The sequence below is a fragment of the Miscanthus floridulus genome, chromosome 8, assembly GCF_019320115.1.
Source record: "Miscanthus floridulus cultivar M001 chromosome 8, ASM1932011v1, whole genome shotgun sequence".
Lineage (NCBI taxonomy): Eukaryota > Viridiplantae > Streptophyta > Magnoliopsida > Poales > Poaceae > Miscanthus > Miscanthus floridulus.
In genome coordinates this window covers 26,283,006-26,303,227 of record NC_089587.1, presented here as the reverse complement: position 1 = coordinate 26,303,227, position 20,222 = coordinate 26,283,006, and the positions used below count along the sequence as shown (strand labels likewise).

The following is a 20,222-nucleotide window of genomic DNA, read 5'->3' as shown; positions in this document are numbered from 1 at the left end:
GTTTCGAAGAACCGAGGGCACCGGGAGACGGTGGGGGTGAAGGGGAACCCGCCAAGGCCAATACGACGGCCGGAGGGGAGTGCCGAGACGGCGGTCGCCATAGCCGGCGGCCGAAAGCTCGCGGGCGCACGCAAAACGGGGTCTACGGGCCACGAAACGAGAAAAAAACTGCACGGGGAGAGAGAGGGAAGAACGGCGAAGCTCACAGCGGGGAGAAACGGGGTCGACGGTGGCTCAGAGACGGCGGTTCGCGCGGAGGGGCGGACGACGGGTCCAGGCGACTTCGGAGTGGCGGTTGCGGCTTCCTCGTGCACGGGCGGGGCGAGAAATTGGAACAGGGAGAGCAGCAGGGGGAGCGGCGAGGGGTTCGGCACCCTTTTGTAGAGGCCGGGCGCGGGGAGACGCACCCACGTCGCGAGGTGCAGGCGCGGGGCGGCGGTTGCTGCCTTGCAGCTTGACTGGCGCGGGACGGTTGCGGGAGGTGGGGGAAGCGCTGGCAGGCGGGCCCGGGCTGGCAGCGGCTGCGGAGAGGGAAGGGAGGCGCGGCGGCAGCAGTTGCCTGGCCGAGCGGTGCTGGGCCGCGCGCCTTGCGGGCGGGCGGTGCTGGGCCGGCTGGGCTGGCGGCTGGCGCGGAGGGAGAAAAGAGAGCGGGCCGGCGGTTGAGAAAAAATGGAGCCGGGCCGAAAGTGAAGAAAGGAAGGGAAGGGAAAATAATTCCTTTTCTTTTTCCAAATACATTTTCCAATCTCATTTTCAAGTTGAATTTGAATTCAATTCAAACTTTAGTCAAAGCTAATCTTTACAAAAACCAATGTGCAGCAGCATGAATGCATCAACATGTTTCTATCCTTATATTTATTTTTAATTTTATAAAATATTATTTTCTAAATTTGAAAATGCACATATAATTTCATAATTAAATCAAAATTTTCTTATTTCAAAAGACTGAAATTTTTGGGTGTTAAGAGCCTCCACGCGCACTAACCAACGAACAGACGCATGTGGGCTGCCTGTATGTGGCACACATGTACAGCAGCCCCTATGGACGTCGAGAGTGGTCTGAAGAAGAAGACAGAGACACGCCGGGCAGCTGCTTGTCCCCATGCATGGATCGAATAATATTGACGCAGCGTTGCAAACTGGACTCGGTCCCCAAATGCTAGCTAGACCTAGATTAGATATGCATGGTGGGGTAATTAAGTCGCCGTCCAGACCCGGCCCATTAACTACTACTTATTTACGTAAAAATTATATCGTTTTCGCTGACCGTGTGCACGTCCCTCTCTTTTAACGCTACTAGTGGCTTTGAGGGCCTATATATGTCTCTGTCATGCAATGGAAAACGCAAAAAGCACCAGGACTACAATGAAATTTAAGTTAATTAATATATATCCGAGACTCAATTTGTGTACAGTACATATTGATAGAAGTAATAAAACACTTATCTATCATGTACTCGGTAACAAAGGTCTTCGCGGAAACCAATTTCTTGAACTATTTAACCTAACCTCGACATATGTATGATTTTTATGCATCCAATAGAAATGTTATAAAAGATACTAGGATTCAAAGTTCTGCAAATCTTCTTAGTCCTTGAATATAAAATGATATTTGTTGCTGACTAAGCACAAAGAACTAAAATGTCAATAATTATATTCATGTTGCCAGTGAAGATATATTTCCATGCTTTCACAGTAACAAACCATTTCTCAAGAAAACATAATAAGATTTATAAGGTGGAGGTTATTATTGTGTAGTTACCTCTCTTCTCTCAATTTCAAAGTGTAAGTTGTTTTAGTTTTTACCAAAGTTAAACTTCTAATTGTGGTCAAGTTTATAAAAAAACACAAAAAAATATCTGCAACATCAAACAAGATTTACTAGATACAGCGTGACACATGTTTTGATAGTGTACTATTTGATATTATAGACGTTGATTGGTGCATTTTACTACAAAATTGGTGCAAATTAGAGAAGTCTAACTTAGGAGAAATCCTTAAATGACATAAAATTCACTAGGGAGCCACATCTTTCAGAAAAAAAAAAACTAGAGCATGTGCACATACATCGAAGCTTGCAATTTTTTCAAATTACGTGTGTGAATGAGTGCGCGCCACTTTTACTAGTTTAATCTACACACGTACATAGTCCATCCTGCGTCACACTGAAACTACGTACTATATATAATGTATTGCAGATCAATGCGTGCTTGGTCAAAGTTGATTAGCTACTAAATACAAATCTTCAAACAGAATATTCCCAGCGAGCTGTATTTAAACAAGCCTCTGGTGTTTGTTGCGACCATGCATGCAGTAGATGCAAAAGCTGCTTACCTAGCTGATAATTAAGATTCATTGGATAGCTTCATTCGATAGCCACACAACTGCGTTGTACGTTCGCATCCATGGAGTTCTTCTCTGACGAAGCATTGGCCATTTTTGTGCCCATCGTGGTGTACTGGGTATACTCAGGCATGTACATGGCGCTTGGCCAGTCCATGGACAAGTACAGGCTGCATCCGAGGAAGGAGGAGAACAGCAAGAACCTGGTGTCCAAGCGGGAAGTCATTAAGGGCGTCCTCCTGCAGCAGCTAGTGCAGGCAGGAGTGGCTGCCGTTGTGTTCACGGTACGTACATTAGACCACTCTCCTTACTCCTACATATATGCATGGTTGCACATTGACTATGAAGTTTTTGTATAACAAATGCAGCACACGGGAGATAGCAGCTCAACAATGGCATACGATGAGGAAGCACAAGGATCATCATCATACTCCTACCTGACGGTGGCACGGCAGTTCGCGGTGGCCATGATTGTGCTAGATGGGTGGCAGTACGCATGGCATAGGTACATGCACCTGAACCGGTTCTTGTACCGGCACATCCACTCGTGGCACCACCGCCTCGTGGTGCCCTACGCATTCGGCTCACAATACAACCACCCCATTGAGGGCCTCCTGCTTGATACACTCGGCGGGGCACTGGCCTTCATCGTCTCGGGCATGTCACCGTGTGCATCCATCTTCTTCTTCTCGCTCTGCACCATCAAGGGCGTGGATGACCACTGTGGCCTGTGGCTGCCGGGAAATTTGTTCCATCTCTGCTTCTGGAACAACACGGCGTACCATGATGTTCACCACCAGCTGCGTGGCAGCAGGTTCAATTTTTCGCAGCCATTCTTTGTGACATGGGACAAGGTCTTCGGGACGCATATGCCTTACGTGCTAGAGGCGAGGCTAGGTGGCGGGCTCCAAGCGCGTCCCCTCACAGCGAAGGCCAATGGCGAAGAAAACTAGTACTATATATGCAAGCAAAGGTGATACGCTAGCTCATGCTCGATTCATATGTATAATGAAGAGAAGTACCCTGATTGTAGTGCTACAAGCTCTTTTGTAATCTTATTTTCTTTATTCCTCAGTTTTTAATAAAATCTCATTAGGGGCTATCTCTCTTGTCTCAGAGAAAAAAATATTCAAATTTATAAAGCATTACTTGCACTAGCCGAGGACAGTACGTAATAAGTTTCAGATTGTTTCAGCATTTATTTGCATACTTTAGAAAAGAAGATAGAGATACGCGGCAAGGTACTAAATAGTGTATAGCGGGTTGGTAGCGGATTGGTGTCAAGGTAGCGAATCACGGATAGTGGACGCTAAGTTCCAATAGCGGCATATGATAATTACATATAAATTTAAGCATCTTAGCTCGCTGACTGGTCAACTTAGGCTAACCTACTCCCATACAGTTCGATAGAAGAGTACTCCCTCTCTCTAAAAAAGTGATGCTTTTAGGATTTTTCAGACAGATTAGAGGAGAAGAGAAACATCCCTAATACTGTTGGTTTGTTACACATGATTCCCTTAAAAGAAGGGGTGTCGGGTAGAAAATCATGTATAGAATTCTGGTGGTTCGTGTAGTGCGTTTTGTATTGTTGTTGTTTCCATTCATTGTATATTACTATTAGTATGATACATATATACATCTGTAGATACTAATTAAATAATGTAATAAAGAAACACCATTAGTTAAGGACAAGGTTGACTTAAAAATGAGTGCATAATCACACTACAATGCCTAGATAAATGCCTCTGCTATTCAAATCGGTATTCTCGTTCGCAGGATTCTGTAACTATGATATGATATAAGGAAGGAAACATGTTCAAGTCACTATGCAATATACTAACTCCTGAAAGCACTAGTTTGATTTTGGATAATTGATGAAACCTGGGACTAACCTTTGATCTAAGTGTGTGAATTAGACAAGGTGGTCCAATCCAAGTGATGGAGCAAGATGAGGTCCATGATGATAAAGGTGGACATGAAATGAAGATGATCAAGCTCTAACTTGAAAAAAGAAGAAAGATAAAAACAAAACCAAGGTGATCAAGGTAAAGATATAAGATAGATTTTGTTTTTAGTGATCAAGACACTATAAAAAGTGTGATCACGTTTAGTGTCAATAGCCGTACTGTAAAGAGAGGAAATCTTTGGCTAAGCGGTTATCGAGTGCCACTAGGTGACATTGTTCTTGCATATGTATTTACGGAACCTAGTGTGCTCACTTTGACCCTTGTAAAATGCTTTCAAAATGCTAACACACGTGCACACAAGTTCTACATTCTGTGGTTAGCAAGTTGGAAGCAAGGACGAAGTGGTTGCGGACTTAGAAAATGAAAAGGAGGCGAAGGATGTTGATCGGATGGTGGCGTCGGTCTAACCGGATGCTGGACCCTGAGTCCGGTCAATTATAGCAGGGCGGCGCTGAGTTGGCCGAGAGTGCAGAAGAACGACCGGATGCTGGTCCTGGCTTGATCAGCGCGTCCGGTCACTTGTTGATAGGCGGCGTGTTGGCGTGAACGGACGCGCAGGGCTCGCGTCAGGTGCGTACTGACGTACGCTGACGTCAGCCTCGAGCGAGCGCGTGTAGGAGTGGTGCACTGACCGGGACGCGTGGGTTCATCTGGTCGTCTTCGAGCGGACGCGTCCGGTCAGAGAAATTCTTCTCTGGACCCTTACTGGACTTGACAGGACTCTGCGCTGAGCTACTGTCAAGTCGGTTTGAGTAGCGAGTCCGATCATCACTTGACTTGAGCGCTGACCGTTTTCGACCATTGAGATCCAACGCACGGTATTCAAAGGCCATGACACGTGGCGGCAGATCCTTGACTGGACTGCTGGCAGTGGGCGCGTCCAGTCAACCTGACCGGCGCATCCGGTCATTACGTGGCGCATCCGGTCATTACGTAGAGCACCCTCCCTTGACCCTAACGGCTCTATTCGTTTGAGGGGGACATACTTGACATCCTTATAAGTCTAGGCAAACACCTCCCACTCATTCCATCATTGATTCATCAGCATAGTGAGATTGGAAGTGATTCCAAGTGTATTTGCTTGAGTGATTGCATCTAGTGGCACTTGGGATCGTTGTGGCTGTGGAATTTCTGGTCTCTCTTGGTGGTTGCCGCCACTTAGACGCCTTGGAGCAGCGGAGGAGCTTCGGCACGTGTTGGTGATTCTTCGTGGCCTGCTCCGGTGATTGTGAGGGGTCTTGTACCTTCCCCGGCGAAGCGCCGCAAGGTAGCTCTAGTAAATTGCTCGTGTCATTGAGTTACCTCACTTGTGGGTAGATTCTTGCAGTGTCCAATTGTGTGGACGAGGTTCGTGCAACACCTCTTAGCCGCTGAACCACCAGTGTTGGTCGACACAACGGGGACTAGCGTGTAGGCAAGCACGTGAACCTCGGCAGAAAAATCTTGCGTCTCTTGGGTGATTGGATTTCTCCCAGTGATTGGTTGTCTCCACATTGTGATTGGTTCATTCCTCGACACGGCGGTGTAGTCACCCTACTCACTCCTTTATATTCCTTGCAAACTAGTTGTCAAGCTCTTTAGTGTAGTTAGTCTTTGAGGAATTTGTTAGTTTGGTTAGTGTGGCTCTTTAGTTAGTCTTTGAGGGCACACTAGCTTAGTGAGTAGTGACTGAGCTTGTTGTGCGTGCTAGTGATCATAGCTACTAGAATTGTTGTGATAGGTGGCTTGCAACCCTTGTAGAGGTAGAGCAAAATTGTATTACACCGTCTGTCATACTAATCAAATTGCTCTAGTGATCTTGTAGATTTTGAATAGGCTATTCACTCCCCTCTAGCCATATTACGACATTTCAACTCCTCCAGCAACTCAAAAAACGAACATTATTTGCAGATGGGGCTCGATCTATATAACTATAAAACACCTATCGTATACATTCTATGTGCAACCATTTTCGGACCCCTTTAAACTTCAGAACTTTAGAAAAAAAAAACTATTACGCTACACATGGGCGACGCCGAGTGCATCTCCTTGGGAGGGGAAAATCTTTTGACCCGGTGACAATATTGCCTGGGGGTCATGTTTGGCCTTCAGCTCGGCAATTCTGCCCCACTTGGCCCCAAAGTGTTGTTGCCATCCGTCTTGAGACGTGTAGTGTGGTAGGTACTGCTTGCACTCTATGCTAGCCTCACGGCAAAAATCCAGCACCGCTTTGTTGCCCCGATCTAGTCGCTGCACATCATTTGGGGACAACGCCTGATCAAAGCAAACTCACTGCACAGAATACTTGGTCATCTGCGGCAGCTAGCTGGGGTCACCGCCATCATCCGGTCATTCCCATGTATCCTTGTTCATAGGATTACCCCAGCCGGGTTGGCGTCCCTGAGGAGACCCTTGAATGCACCGGTGTGGAAGTCAAGGATGTGAGACCGTGGGATGAAGAGGTCCAACCATGGATGTGGCACTTCCCACATGCCAGCTGACCGGAGCACCGTCTCCTCCTCGTGCACACGGTCAAGGAACTGTACATATGTCACGTCTTTGGTGAACACAAGCCCCGGCTCGAAGTTTAGTTGATCCAACAAAGCCTCTATTTTCTGCCATGAATTGAAAGCAAAAGATCGAAGAATTAACATTATTCTTCTTCTTCCTCATCATCCTCACAAATAAAATGATACTATCTTCTATGTAACAATATAACTAAATTTGGTTCTTCCCTTACCTGATCTATAGGCGATGAGACTGTTAGGAATTTAGGCAATTGCATTATCAGTTTAATCCAGAAGAATAACATCACCAGGTTTGTGACGACATATATGTGCATAGTGTATATTTCTTATGAACACTACAATATGCAGAGATGACATACTGGTGAATGCAGTAAAAACACAAAGTACAGAAATCACAGAGATTAGACTGTACCCAGCGGAGGGTCCCATGCCGAGGGCATCGGAGGCTCCATTCGCACTAGTCGACTATAGTGCGTTGCTCGAAGTCGCTGGACCACAATCGATGCAGGAAGATGTTCGCAGTGCTAGTCCCACGAACGGATCACCAGGAAGAAGACGCCTTGATGTTCCGTAGGCAATCACCGGAAAGAAGATGTACGTGGACGAGCAGTCGCTGGATTGCTCCCCAAAAACCTAATCGCCGCTCACCCCAGTGCAGGGTTCTCAGGCGGACGAGGGTTCCAGGAGGCACCTGTTCTCCCGCTACTCCGTGCGCGTAGAGTTACGGGACGGGGAAGCCAGGAAGCTACTGATCTGTGGTTCTCTCAGGAGTGGTTGCCGGAAGGACTTGATCTGGACTAACGGAGGACTCGGATATATGGGTGCTGACGGGAAGGAGAGAGGCAGCGGAGAATCCCAGGAGACGGAGACGGAGAGACGGTAACTGCCAGCCATCAGTTCGCCTCCACCATCAAGGGGAGTAACTCCCGTTGTTATGTGGATTAAGTGGCAAAAGACTGGCCACGCCCGCCCTCTCGCCGCCCGCCTCGGCCACGGCCACGGCCTCGGCCTCGGCCGGCGGCGATGGCGGCACGCGCGCGCGTGGCACGCCTTTATTCTTTTCTCAGCTTCTCAATTTAGATGAATAATTTCCAACCATATGAGCTGAGTCAGCATTCAGTCAAAATCATGTATGGTATTAAGCCATACAACACTTAATGTTACGTACCATGGAGTTTTATTTGATTTATTAAATATTATATGGCCCATATTATATCCAACAATCCCCACCAAACTCTAGGGTTTGTAATAAAGTAGTTTCAGAATCATATTTCTTTTATATACCAGTATTTCGATGGAGACTATTAAGTTGAACATATATCTAGAACAATAGTTTCACTCAGTCACAACTGAACAATGGACTAAGCCTTGAATTGACAGTTTTGTGTGAGGTGAATGTCACTAAAGTCCTTAGCTGATACTGGGCAGCAAAAGACATCCCCTCTATTTGAAGCATATAAGTCATACTTCAGTGCCTTTCATGAGTATTTAGAGATCACCCAAATCTCATAGACTGTGACCAGCAGTCTGACTCATATAGGTGTGTTCCTCAAAAGATATTCTGTAGGACAACATCTTTGCTTTGACAAGCCACCTGGAACACATTAAGGTACAAGCCAGTCTGGAAAGATATGCATCAGAAATGAGTCTTACTAAGGATCTTTCCTTACAATTTACTACTGGCTTGTTTCACCAGCCTACTTCACGGGATCTCCGATCACATAGAACATGTTACCACTATAGTAAATTTCAAGTGGGTCTTAAACCCATCTCTCTCGATACACTTTCTATCACATTGTGTGATAGACCCTTAGTGAACTGATCTGCCAGATTGTTAGACGTGTGGACATAGTCCAATGCTATTACTCCGGAGTTTCTCAATTTTCTGATAGATTTTAGTCGTCTCTTAACATGCCTTATGGACTTCATGTTATCCTTGAAACTGTTAACCTTTGTAATCATAGTCTGGTTATCATAGTTCATAGAAATAGCCTGGTATGGGTTTCTCAACAACCGGTAAATCCATAAGGAGATCACGAAGCCACTCAGCCTCAGATCCAGCAGTGTCTAATGCTATGAGTTATGCTTCCATTGTAGACTTCGTTAAGATAGTCTGCTTACAAGACTTCCAGGAAACAGCACCACCTCCAAGCGAAAACACATATCCACTTGTGACATAAAGCTTATCAGCATTGAAAGGATCAAGATGCCCAAGTGGAGGGGTGAATTGGGCTAATTCTAAATTTCTTTCGCAATAAACAAGTCCTACGGTTAGCCCAATTAACCCCTTGTGCCTAGAAAAGTGTTTCTATTAATCTAACGCACAAAGGACTTGCAACCTATGTTCCAAACTTACTCTAGCATGGCAATTCTATGAATGTAAGAACAAGTATTGAATTGCTTCAAAGTAAATGCTCAAAGTAAATAGAGAGAGAGGAATACGGCGGATGTTTTGCCTGAGGTATCGGAGAGTCGCCACTCCCCACTAGTCCTCGTTGGAGCACCCACGCAAGGGTGTAGCTCCCCCTTGATCCGCGCAAGGATCAAGTGCTCTCTATGGGTTGATTCTTCGACACTTCGTCGCGGTGAATCACCCACAACCTACTCACAACTTGAGTTGGGTCACCCACAAGCTTCGCCGGGTGATCACCAAGCTCCCAATCATCCACCAAGCCATCTAGGTGATGGCGATCACCAAGAGTAACAAGCACGAACTCTCACTTGACCACGCGAAAGACTAATGAGAACGGTGGATGCACACTTTGATACTCTTGATTCACTAATGAGGCTACTCTCTTGGATTCTCAAATCTCAATCACCTCACTAGGACCTTGCTCTTCTTGGCACTCACAAATGTGTTTCTCAGCTAGTTGGAATGAGCAAAAGTGACTCCACACATGAGTGGAGCTTCTATTTATAACAAGGGCTGAAAAAACGAACCGTTATGTGCTTCTGCGGGTGACTGGACGCTCCGGTCATGTTGACCGGACGCTCCGGTCAGTTCAACCCGCACACCAGTGTTTAAGTGTTGACCGGACGCTGTAAGCGTCCGATCATCACTGATCGGACATGTCCGGTCATTTTTAACCCTCACTGGAACCTTACTATATTCGACCGGACGCTGAACCCCCAAGGTCCGGTAGTACTGACCGAATGTGTCTGGTCATAGATTTTCTCTTCTAGAACCTTACTAGAGTCGATCGGACGCTGGCCCTCAGCATCCGGTCACTCGACCACTCAGCGTCCGGTCAGCGCCAGACGCAATCTCCTTGATCAAATGAACTGACCGGACCCTGCAGCCAGCATCCGGTCCGACCGGAGCCAGCGTCCGGTCAGCATTTGACCCTCCATTCACTTCCAACTCTCGATCATATATGAATGAAGTTTGCTCCATAGGATTATAGGGCTATTGTGGAGCTACCTAGTGCTAGTTTTAACAAGTGTGCACCGCACCTAACTCACTAGACTCACTTAGGTCAAGCTACCCGTCCATACCCCCCTTAATAGTACGGCCAAAGGAAAAACAAAGTCCTAAACTACTCTAAGTGTCTCTGCAACTCCAATCGACACTTAGAACTAGTCATCCTTAACCTTGTCGTCCATCCTTTGAAAACCAAAACGATTTCCATCGTAGGGGCATGACCACCTTGATTGTCCCAATTGATCTCCATTACCATGACCTAACTTAACTACCTCTACAAAACACACAGTTAGTCATAGTAATCTTGTATTGTCATTAATCACCAAAACCCAACTAGGGTCCTAGATGCTTTCAAGCATCAGAAATCCAAGTTGGCATCATAGTAGCCTTCAAGCACTTTCAGATGTCCGGTATAACGAATATCGTAGCTCATGGTGCCTTTTAGATAGCGCATTACTCTCTCAAGAACACGCCAGTGATCATCTCCTGGGTTTGATACAAACTGGCTCAGCTTGCACATAGCAATAGAGATGTCAGGCCTTGTTGCACTAGTAAGATACATGAGCGAACCAATGATCTAGGAATATCTCAACTGATCCCTTGCTATTCTCTAATTTTTCCTCAATAGTACACTAGGGTCATAAGGTGTAGGAGTAGGTGCACAGTCACTGAACCCAAAGCGACTTAGCACCTTCTCCACATAGTGGGTTTGTAACAGAGTTACCCCACCATCACCTTCTCTTAGAAGCTTGATATTAAGAATAACATCGGCCTCTCCCAAATCTTTCTTCTCAAAATTTTTAGATAGAAATTCCTTCACCTCCTCGATCACTTTGAGGCTAGATCCAAAGATTAGTATGTCATCAACATATAAGCACAAAATGACTCCTTCACCCCTCACCATACCGATAGTATACACATTTGTTAGCTTCATTCACAACAAAGCCAGCAGATGTTAAAGTTCTGTCGAACTTCTCATGCCATTGCTTAGGAGCTTGTTTTAGGCCAGTATAATGACTTTAATAATTTACACACCTTGTCTTCTTGACCATTTGCTATAAACCCTATCAGGCTGATCCATATAGATCTCCTCCTCCAACTCTCCATTTAGGAAAGCTTGTCTTAACATCCATTTGATGAACGATGAGACCATAAGAGGCTGCCAGGGAAAGCAAAACTCGAATGGTCAATCGAGCAACCGGTGAATAAGTATCAAAGAAATCATCACCTTCCTTTTAGGTATAACCCTTGGCCACAAGCCTTGTCTTGTACCTCTCGATAGTATCATCAGGCCTAAGCTTTTTCTTGAACACCCATTTACACCCTATAGGCTTGCACCCATAGGGACGATCAACAATTTCCCAAGTTCCATTAGACATAACAGAATCCATCTCACTCTGTACTACTTCCTTCCATAAGTCAGCATCAGGAGAGGAATATGCCTCTTCAATGGTCGTTGGTGTGTCATCCACAAGGTACACAATATAGTGATCGCCAAAAGACTTTACAGTCCTCTGTCTCTTGCTTTTTCTGGAGACTATAGTGTCATCCTCCTCAGGATTTTGCACATAGGGTTCCTCAATTTGTTCTATCGGAATAAAATTTTCATGCTCATGGGGAATTATAAGTTCATGACCAGTTGTGTTAGGTGCATTTTTCATGGGAAACTCATTCTCAAAAAATGTAGCGTCTCTAGATTCCATGATTGTATCAACAGCCATCTCAGGAACACTAGAGTTTATAATTAAAAATCTATAACCCACGCTGTGAATAGCATAACCAAGAAAGACACCATCAATAGTCTTTGGTCTAAGCTTTCGCTTTTTGTTTATTGACGCATTCACCTTTGCCAAACAACCCCAAGTTTGCAGGTAAGAGAGATTTAATCTCTTCTTCTCCCATTCCTCGAATGGTGTGATTTCTTTGTTCTTTGTGGGCACTCTATTCAGGACATGACACGCTGTCAATATAGTCTCACCCCACCATTCCTTAGATAGTCCCACAGTTTCCAACATGGCATTAACCAAATCAGTTAGAGTGTGGTTCTTTCTCTCTGCAATCCCATTGGACTATGGTGAGTATGGTGGCGTCCTCTCATGAATAATTCCATGCACCGCGCAAAACTCAAAAAATTTGTTTGAGAAATATTCTCCCCCACGATCGGACCGCAAACGCTTGATTTTCTTCTCAAGTTGATTTTCTACCTCAGCTTTATAGGACCTTAAAATAATGCAACGCTTCATCTTTTGTTTTCAGCAAATACACAGTAGCAAAATCTAGTGCAATTGTCTATAAATGTCATGAAGTATCGTCTACCGCCTTTAGTCAATTCATCATTCATTTCGCATAAATCAGAATGAACTGAGTTCTAATGGTGCCAAGTTCCTTGCCTCAGCAGCCATGTGAGGCTTGCATCGGTTGTTTCGATTGCACACACACCTGGCACTTAGAATCTTTGACTAAGTTAAATTTTGGGATTAAATTCAGATTTGCAAGCCGCGTGAGACAGCCAAAATTAATGTGACAAAGTCGTGAATGCCATATATTCGACTCATCCGAAACATTAACATTGTTCACCACTTTATTACACACATCATCAAGCAAAGATAAGCGGAACAAGCCTCCACAATCATAACCTTTTCCAACAAATGTTCCATGTCTCGACACAACACATTTATTGGACTCAAGCACAATTTTAAAGCCATCGCGACACATCTGAGAAGCACTAACAAGGTTCTTTTTTATGGAGGGGACATGCTGCATGTTCTTTAATAGCACCGTCTTTTCCGAAGTAAACTTCAGAACGACCGTACCAGCACCAAGAACACGCGCATGCGAACCGTTTCCCATCAGCAAGGCTCCACTCCTGCCGGCCTGATAGAAAATAAACAAAGAAACATCAGCACACACATGAATATTAGCACCATAGTCCATCCACCACTCAGGTGAAAGACAAACTGAAAGAATAAAAGGTAAAGAATTATCATACCCAGATGTTCCTCCTTCAGTCTCGCTAATGACCACGTTTGCTGATTTCTTTTCTTACTTATATTTGTGGTCTGGGCACGCACTTGCCTAATGCTCATCACTCTCGCAAATAAAGCAACCTCCACATTTCTTGTTGTTTTTCTTCTTAAACTGCGCAGTCTGCTTAGGCTTTGCATTGTTGTTTTCTTGCATGTTCTTCTTCTTTTTATTACTGAGATGCAAATGAGTTTTTCTTCTGCACCATATTGGCGGCGGAAGACTCAACTCCTTTTCCACAATTGTCTTTTGCTCTCGCCCTCTCCTCAACATCAAGAGATCCAATAAGCCTCAGCCACGCTAAACTCTTGTCTCTTGTGTTTTAGAGAAGTAGCAAAATCCCTCCAAGAAGGTGGTAGCTTAGTGATTATATCGCTGGCCACTAAACTTGTCGGGCAACAAACATGGGAAATATTCTAGTTCCTTTGCTAGCGCTTGTATCTCATGAGCCTGTTCGACCACAGAACAGTTTTCAACCATTTTGTAGTCATACAACTGCTTCATAAGGTATAGCTCACTACTAGCATCAGAAACCCTCAAACTTTGCCTCAAGAGCATTCCATAACTCTTTGTCTGATGTGTAAGATATGTAGTTTTTCTCATACTTGGGATAAAGTGCACTAATCACGGTGCCTCGAAACACTGTTATCGGCAGCCAAGAACTTTTCTTCTTATCAGGAGTAAACTGTTCAGGCTTCCCCTGTGTAGCATGAAAGCAGTTCATCGCAGTCAACCATAATACCATCTTGGCATGCCATATCATGAAATTCTTGCCATCAAAATTATTTGGCTTCAAAGCAGCAGCAAAACCACTAACAGAAATTTGACTAACATTAGGTTTTTGGATTGTTAGAAATTTAGGCAATTTCATTATCAGTTTAATCCAGAAGAATAACATCAGCAGGTTTATGACGACATATATGTGCATGTGTATATTTCTTATGAATACTACAGCATGCAGAGATGACATACTGGTGAATGCAGTAAAAACACAAAGTACAGAAATCATAGAGATTAAACTGTACCTAGCGGAGGGTCCCATGCCAAGGGCATCGGAGGCTCCATTCGCACTAGTCGACATAGTGCGTTGCTCGAAGTCGCGGACCACAATCGATGCAGGAAGATGTTTGCAGTGTAGTCCCACGAACGGATCACCAGGAAAAAGACGTCTTAACGTTCCGCAGGCAATCACTGGGAAGAAGATGTACGTGGATGAGCAGTCGTGGATTGCTCCTCAAAAACCTAATTGCCACTCACCCCATGCAGGATTCTCAGGCGGACGAGGGTTCTGGAGGCACCTGCTCTCCCGCTACTCCGTGCGCATAGAGTTACGGGACGGGAAAGCCAGGAAGCTGCTGATCTGTGGTTCTCTCGGGAGTGGTTGCTGGAAGGACTTGATCTGGACTGACGAAGGACTCTGATATATGGGTGCGACGAGAAGGAGAGGCAGCAGAGAATCCTAGGAGACGGAGACAGAGAGACAGTAACTGCCGCCATCAGTTCGCCGAAAGGACTTGATCTGGACTGACAGAGCACTCGAATATATGGGTGCGACGAGAAGGAGAGGCAGCGGAGAATCCCAGGAGACAGAGACGGAGAGACAGTAACTGCCGCCATCAATTCGCCTCCACCATCAAGGGGAGTAACTCCCGTTGTATGTGGATTAAGTGGCAAAAGACTAGCCATGCCTGCCCACTCGTCGTCTACCCTGGCCCACGGCCCGGCCCGGCGGCGCGTGCGCGCGTGTGGCACGCCTTTATCCTTTTCTCATCTTCTCAATTTAGATGAATAATTTCCAACCATATGAGCTGAGTCAGCGTTCAGTCAAAATCCTGTATGGTATTAAGCCATACAAGCACTTAATGTTACGTACCATAGAGTTTTATTTGATTTATTAAATATTATATGGGCCAAGCCCATATTATATCCAACCGAGACAATTATCTTCATCGTAGTACATGGCACCTTCGATGTAGTAGATTGCGGCGGACCCAGTCCTTAAAGCGAGCTTGACGAGTCTGTCGAGATCATTTGCAGAGAAGAAGGGTGTGGACATGGGACTTCGACCAAGGATTAGTTGAGTTGGACTTGGCCTTCAATGTAGTCGAAGGCTACGCTAACCCGATTCGATATGAGAAGATCCTGGTCTTTTGTGAACCTTGCCACGTCCGAGTAGGCGAGTCAGACCCAACACACCTGCTTTGGGGCTGGCCCAAGCTAGATCCGACCTCGGGTTATGACCCCGAACTGGCCCAATCCGCCTAGGGCCAGGTCACCAGCTCCTGCAAAAATCCTGATAAATTACTTCATTGGTCATTTGCAGTAAGTGTCGTTACTACACAGACTTGAGTCGCATGGTACCTATGACAACGTCAAGTTCATGCACGTTGGCGATCTGCGGCCTGCGGGCCGTGCCTGAACGCCTGCCCTCCAATGCCCGCATTGGAGAGCGTGCCACCGACGGTGAGCCGGAGGTAGTCCATCCACACGCGTGGCGTGTGCCCGTGACGCAGCGTCGCGCGGACCACGTCGACCCAGAGCTGCTCGCCATCGATGTCCACGTACGGCTCCGCGCCGGCCATGGACACGTTCATGTGGGGCGTGTGGTGACCGCGCCCCAGTGAGCTCTTGTCCATGACAACACCTACCGGGGCGAGCGACTGTCCGCGCTAGGAGTGGCCCTCCCCGTGCGGCGCCACGGGGAACGGCGCCGCCGATGAGGCGGAGAACCGGATGAGTGTGGTGATGTCAGCAGGCGTGGCGGGATGGAACATGGCCTCCGGCGCGGCCTTTACCATTTGGCCGAAGTTCGTCGACGCCTTTGCCGTCGAGTTGCGATCTGTGCGGATCTTCGACGCGATGCCCTAGGCAAAAAAATTGCCCGAGAGGCCAGCGGCAGGCAATGGCCGGAGCTGGCCAGCAACGACGGAGAGGAAGCTGGTGAGGAGGGCGATCGCCACAAAACGAGTCCTTGCCATGCTTCACTACTACAGAATTTAACTGTAGGGGCGGCTCTAGAGCCTCTGTAGAGGCGGCTGCGCCAGCCGCCCTTCCCAGGGTGTTCCTACAGAGGGTACCTCTGTAGAGGCGGTTTCCTGACCGCCCCTACAGTGCCCTCTGTAGAGGCGGCTAGTGTTTTCAGCCACCCCTACAGTGACCTTTGTAGGGGCGACTGGTGTTTTTCAGCCGCCCCTACAGTGCCCTCTGTAGGGGTGGCTAGTAATATCAGCCGCCCCTATAGTGGACTTTTGTAAAGGCAGCTATATCACCAGCCGCCCCTGCTGTGTGTATTTGTAAGGGCGGTTCAATCAAGAACCGCCCCTACAGTGGATTTTCCAGCAAAAAAAATAATTCAAATTCAAATCTGACCACACATATATATATATATATATATATATAATACAAATCAAGTAACAATAATCTTTTCTCAACTTTGACATATATTTAAGCATTTCTAGGAAGTACACCAATTCACACTAAACATTTTGACACTGGTTTCACAAAATCACAGCAAGTAAATACAACTAGAATAATAAAGTTCAAACATTTGCTCTAGCCAATACTGAAAATTCAGTACATTTGATGCAGTCACAACTACACATACAGATATTGCTACATGATGTAGTAGCACCTTTCTCTTATCAGTGTCCCAATGTATGGCAGGGCTACATGATGTTAAGTAAAAAAAGGAATTTTACTTTCTTGTAGCAGCAGTGTACTTCAAAAATAGAAGAATCCTATCCAAACTAATGAAGATTCATGAAAGGCAAGGCCATTGCGCATAGGCAACATCGTTATCTATGCTGAACTCTAGGTAAAAGGATGAATCGACGTACTACACAAAAGAAGAGTAGGCGCGAAAGAAACTACAGAACAAAAGGATGAAGTATAGGATAAATCAAAATTTTATAATTTATTTTTAAAAAAAATCATGCAATGGGCTGAACTTTGAACTTAGTAAATAGGAAAGGCAAGGCACATTAACCTCAACAGATACAGCAACTGCATCAAACCGCGCGGTCACATTTCAGTGCTTGTAAAAGTGGCCGAAGATGAGTGTGAAAGTTGGACACAATAGCTGTTTTGACACCAACCCTCCTCAATGCCTTAGAAACACGTCCATTATCTGGATCACAGAGATGCCAAGCCAAGCAAACATATCACATTTTATAAGCTTAGCAAATATATCTATACCAAAAGAAGGTCAAACCCCATTTTGATTGCACACTGTATCTCACCTTTTCAGTTGTATAGTGCTGATACAGTACCTCAAAGTACTGTGGATCTGAGCAGCCAGTAGATGAACTCGCTATGTATTGCCAAAAGGGCCTTCCATCATTCACATACCTGGAGAAACTCAAATGTATTAGGGATTGGAATTTCAGTTGCAGTCCTAAGCAGCAGCATGAGTTTATATAATCTGGAGGGCTGCAAGTCTCCCAGGCACAACTCTTTGTAGTAACACTAGTACAAAACGCGCTTTCATCGCGCAGCGCGATGAAAGCGTGGTCAATACAAAGTATCTAGATATATGCAGGGGATGTGTATATTACATTTGATGAAGTTTGGAACAAACCGAGGAGGGTACATAGGTATACACTACATGTGGCACCACTTGCAAACAGGTTTATTTGCAGATGTATGCATGATTCCTACTTGCAGAATAAAGGCAAGTCGACCTCAATGACATACAAATCGCTGCTGAATTTTTGAAGCCTTCTTTTTATCCTACTGTATGAGTAGCTGATCATATCTCAAATTACGTCAATAATACTACAGCATAAAAGAATTGCCCAATTTTGAAGCACTCTCAAATGTGTTTTGAGATGTATAGACTGAAAAGAGCATATGAAAGATAAATGTTAGGTAAATGTATGAGCGCAGCAAAAAAGGTGATCAAAAGAAAGAACCGAGTCCAAACAGCCATGACAAAAACTAGTACATCTAAAATTAAAATAAGGAACAACAGGCAGTGAGCTTAAAATCTTTCAAGAAATATCTCCAAACACAGAAAAATCAGGCAAGCAAGGGGCCCATATCACAAGGGGTACAAACTAATCTGGAGCCTTAAGATCGAAAAAGGGGCCACAAAAACACTAAGTGGAAATTACTCCACAAGGCAATCAATTTAGCAGGAAATGATTTCTAGAAAACTATTCACAAAGATCATCAATAGAATGATCAACTGGTAGAAGCATGTATGATCGTTTTCCCTATAGGAAAACCACCAATTTTCTAAAGCTTTGTGATCATGTGCAGGAATCCTCATCAATGTGAGATAGAATTGAATAAACAATTATCTCAAATAGAACCTCACCTGATTGTCGAAGCAGCAGGCAGATGCATGCTGAACTCAAAGGTATTGTTGAAGTAACCTGCACAAACTTCAGTTTGAGAAAAACTATAAGCATGTACCATATATGTGCAGGTCATCTGAAATTAGAATTATAAAAAGAGGTTCTCGCGTTTCATCTGGCTGGTCTACCCTGTATGACTGGGTGACATAGAGACAAAAAATACTTGTTCCCAACCCATTTCAGCACAACATTCAGTATCATTCCATAGGCTTTCCTTTTTTCCATTTCTATGATATCCTTGCATTTATCTTCAAAAGAGTTTTGCCTAAAACCAAAAATAAGAAATATGGGACTTCATAGGCTACTACAGAAAGCAGACATTATTTCTTCAATCTGTCAATCTGCTGACCTATTTTCAACTATGTGGAAATTTCAGTTTGAGACAGATAGGGAAAAAACTTGACACAGTAGAGGAAGACACCTAAAAAAGCAGAAAGACAATATGTCGCAACAGAGCATGTCATTAGTTAAGACTGAATATAAAGGTCCCTTGCTTAGGCCGCCGGTCGGCTAGGCTCGGATCTGAGGCAGGAAGAGGAATGAAAGGCAGGGGCGGACGAACCTAGTGGGTGCTCATCGCCGACGAGTGGCCAAGGGCCCGGTGAACACCTAGCGTACGGTTGGGGCGGCGGTCCCCAGTCTCCGGCAGATCCGCCATGGCCGACGCGCGTGGGGGCGAGGAAGAGCTCGGCGAGGACACGGGGATACAGTGGGGTGCGGCCATGAGGAGGAGGTCACCGGGGAGGAGCTCGCCGGTCGCCAGTCGCCAGTCGCCGGAGAGAGAGAGAGACACGAGGAATGAAAGGTGGAAGACGACGCTGAAAGGATAAGGGAGGTCGCGTGCGTGTATAGGCCGTAAGCGTGCGGTGGGAATAAAAAACGGTCGGCTGACTTAAAGTCTTTACCTCAAACTAAATACAAAATACAACATTGATATATTTTTTATTCTATTCAAAGCACATAAATATTTAGAAGTACCAAAGTTCAACTCATTAATATCTACAGCTTTTATTTTAGTCATCTTGTCATTTGACAAAATTTGAACCTTTCAAATTTGAAATTTTGAAAAATGACAAGTTCGAACCAAAATTTGTGACCCAAATTGATTTCAACATAAAAAGTGATGAATACCAAAGTTGTTCAACTCATTAATATCTACGACTTTTATTTTAGTCATCTTGTCATTTGACAAAATTTGAACCTTTCAAATTTGAAATTTTGAAAAACGACAAGTTCGAACCAAAATTTGAGACCCAAATTGATTTCAACATAAAAACTGATGAATACCAAAGTTGTTCAACTCATGAATATCTATAACTTTTATTTTGGTGATTTCTTCATTTGATAAATTCTTAGCACACATTGTTCACTAATCTTACACTATGTCTCATATAGTTTATAAAACCTTATGAGAGATGTGTCATATTTGTGAACAATGTAATTAGCCACTTTGATCATATGAAGAAATGATCAATACAAAAGTTGTAGATCTTGATGAGTTATTCAACTTTGGTATTTATCACTTTTTCAGCTGAAATCATTTGGGGTACCAAAATCTTGTCTGAAGTTGCATTTTTTTTAAATTCAAAATTTATATTGCTCAA

General features: G+C 44.8%; 1 protein-coding gene and 1 pseudogene across 1 annotated transcript; one reads left to right on the top strand and one right to left on the bottom strand.

The window, feature by feature from the left end:
- The first annotated feature begins 2,404 nt into the window (after nt 1-2,404).
- On the top strand, nt 2,405-3,295 carry LOC136468746 (sphinganine C4-monooxygenase 1-like). Its single transcript, XM_066467199.1, has 2 exons — nt 2,405-2,626; nt 2,711-3,295. Exons 1-2 carry the CDS (start codon nt 2,405-2,407, stop codon nt 3,293-3,295), a joined length of 807 nt encoding a protein of 268 aa, XP_066323296.1.
- Nucleotides 3,296-6,307: 3,012 nt separating this feature from the next.
- On the bottom strand, nt 6,308-19,276 carry LOC136468745 (cytokinin dehydrogenase 7-like; annotated as a pseudogene).
- Between the last annotated feature and the right edge of the window lie 946 nt (nt 19,277-20,222).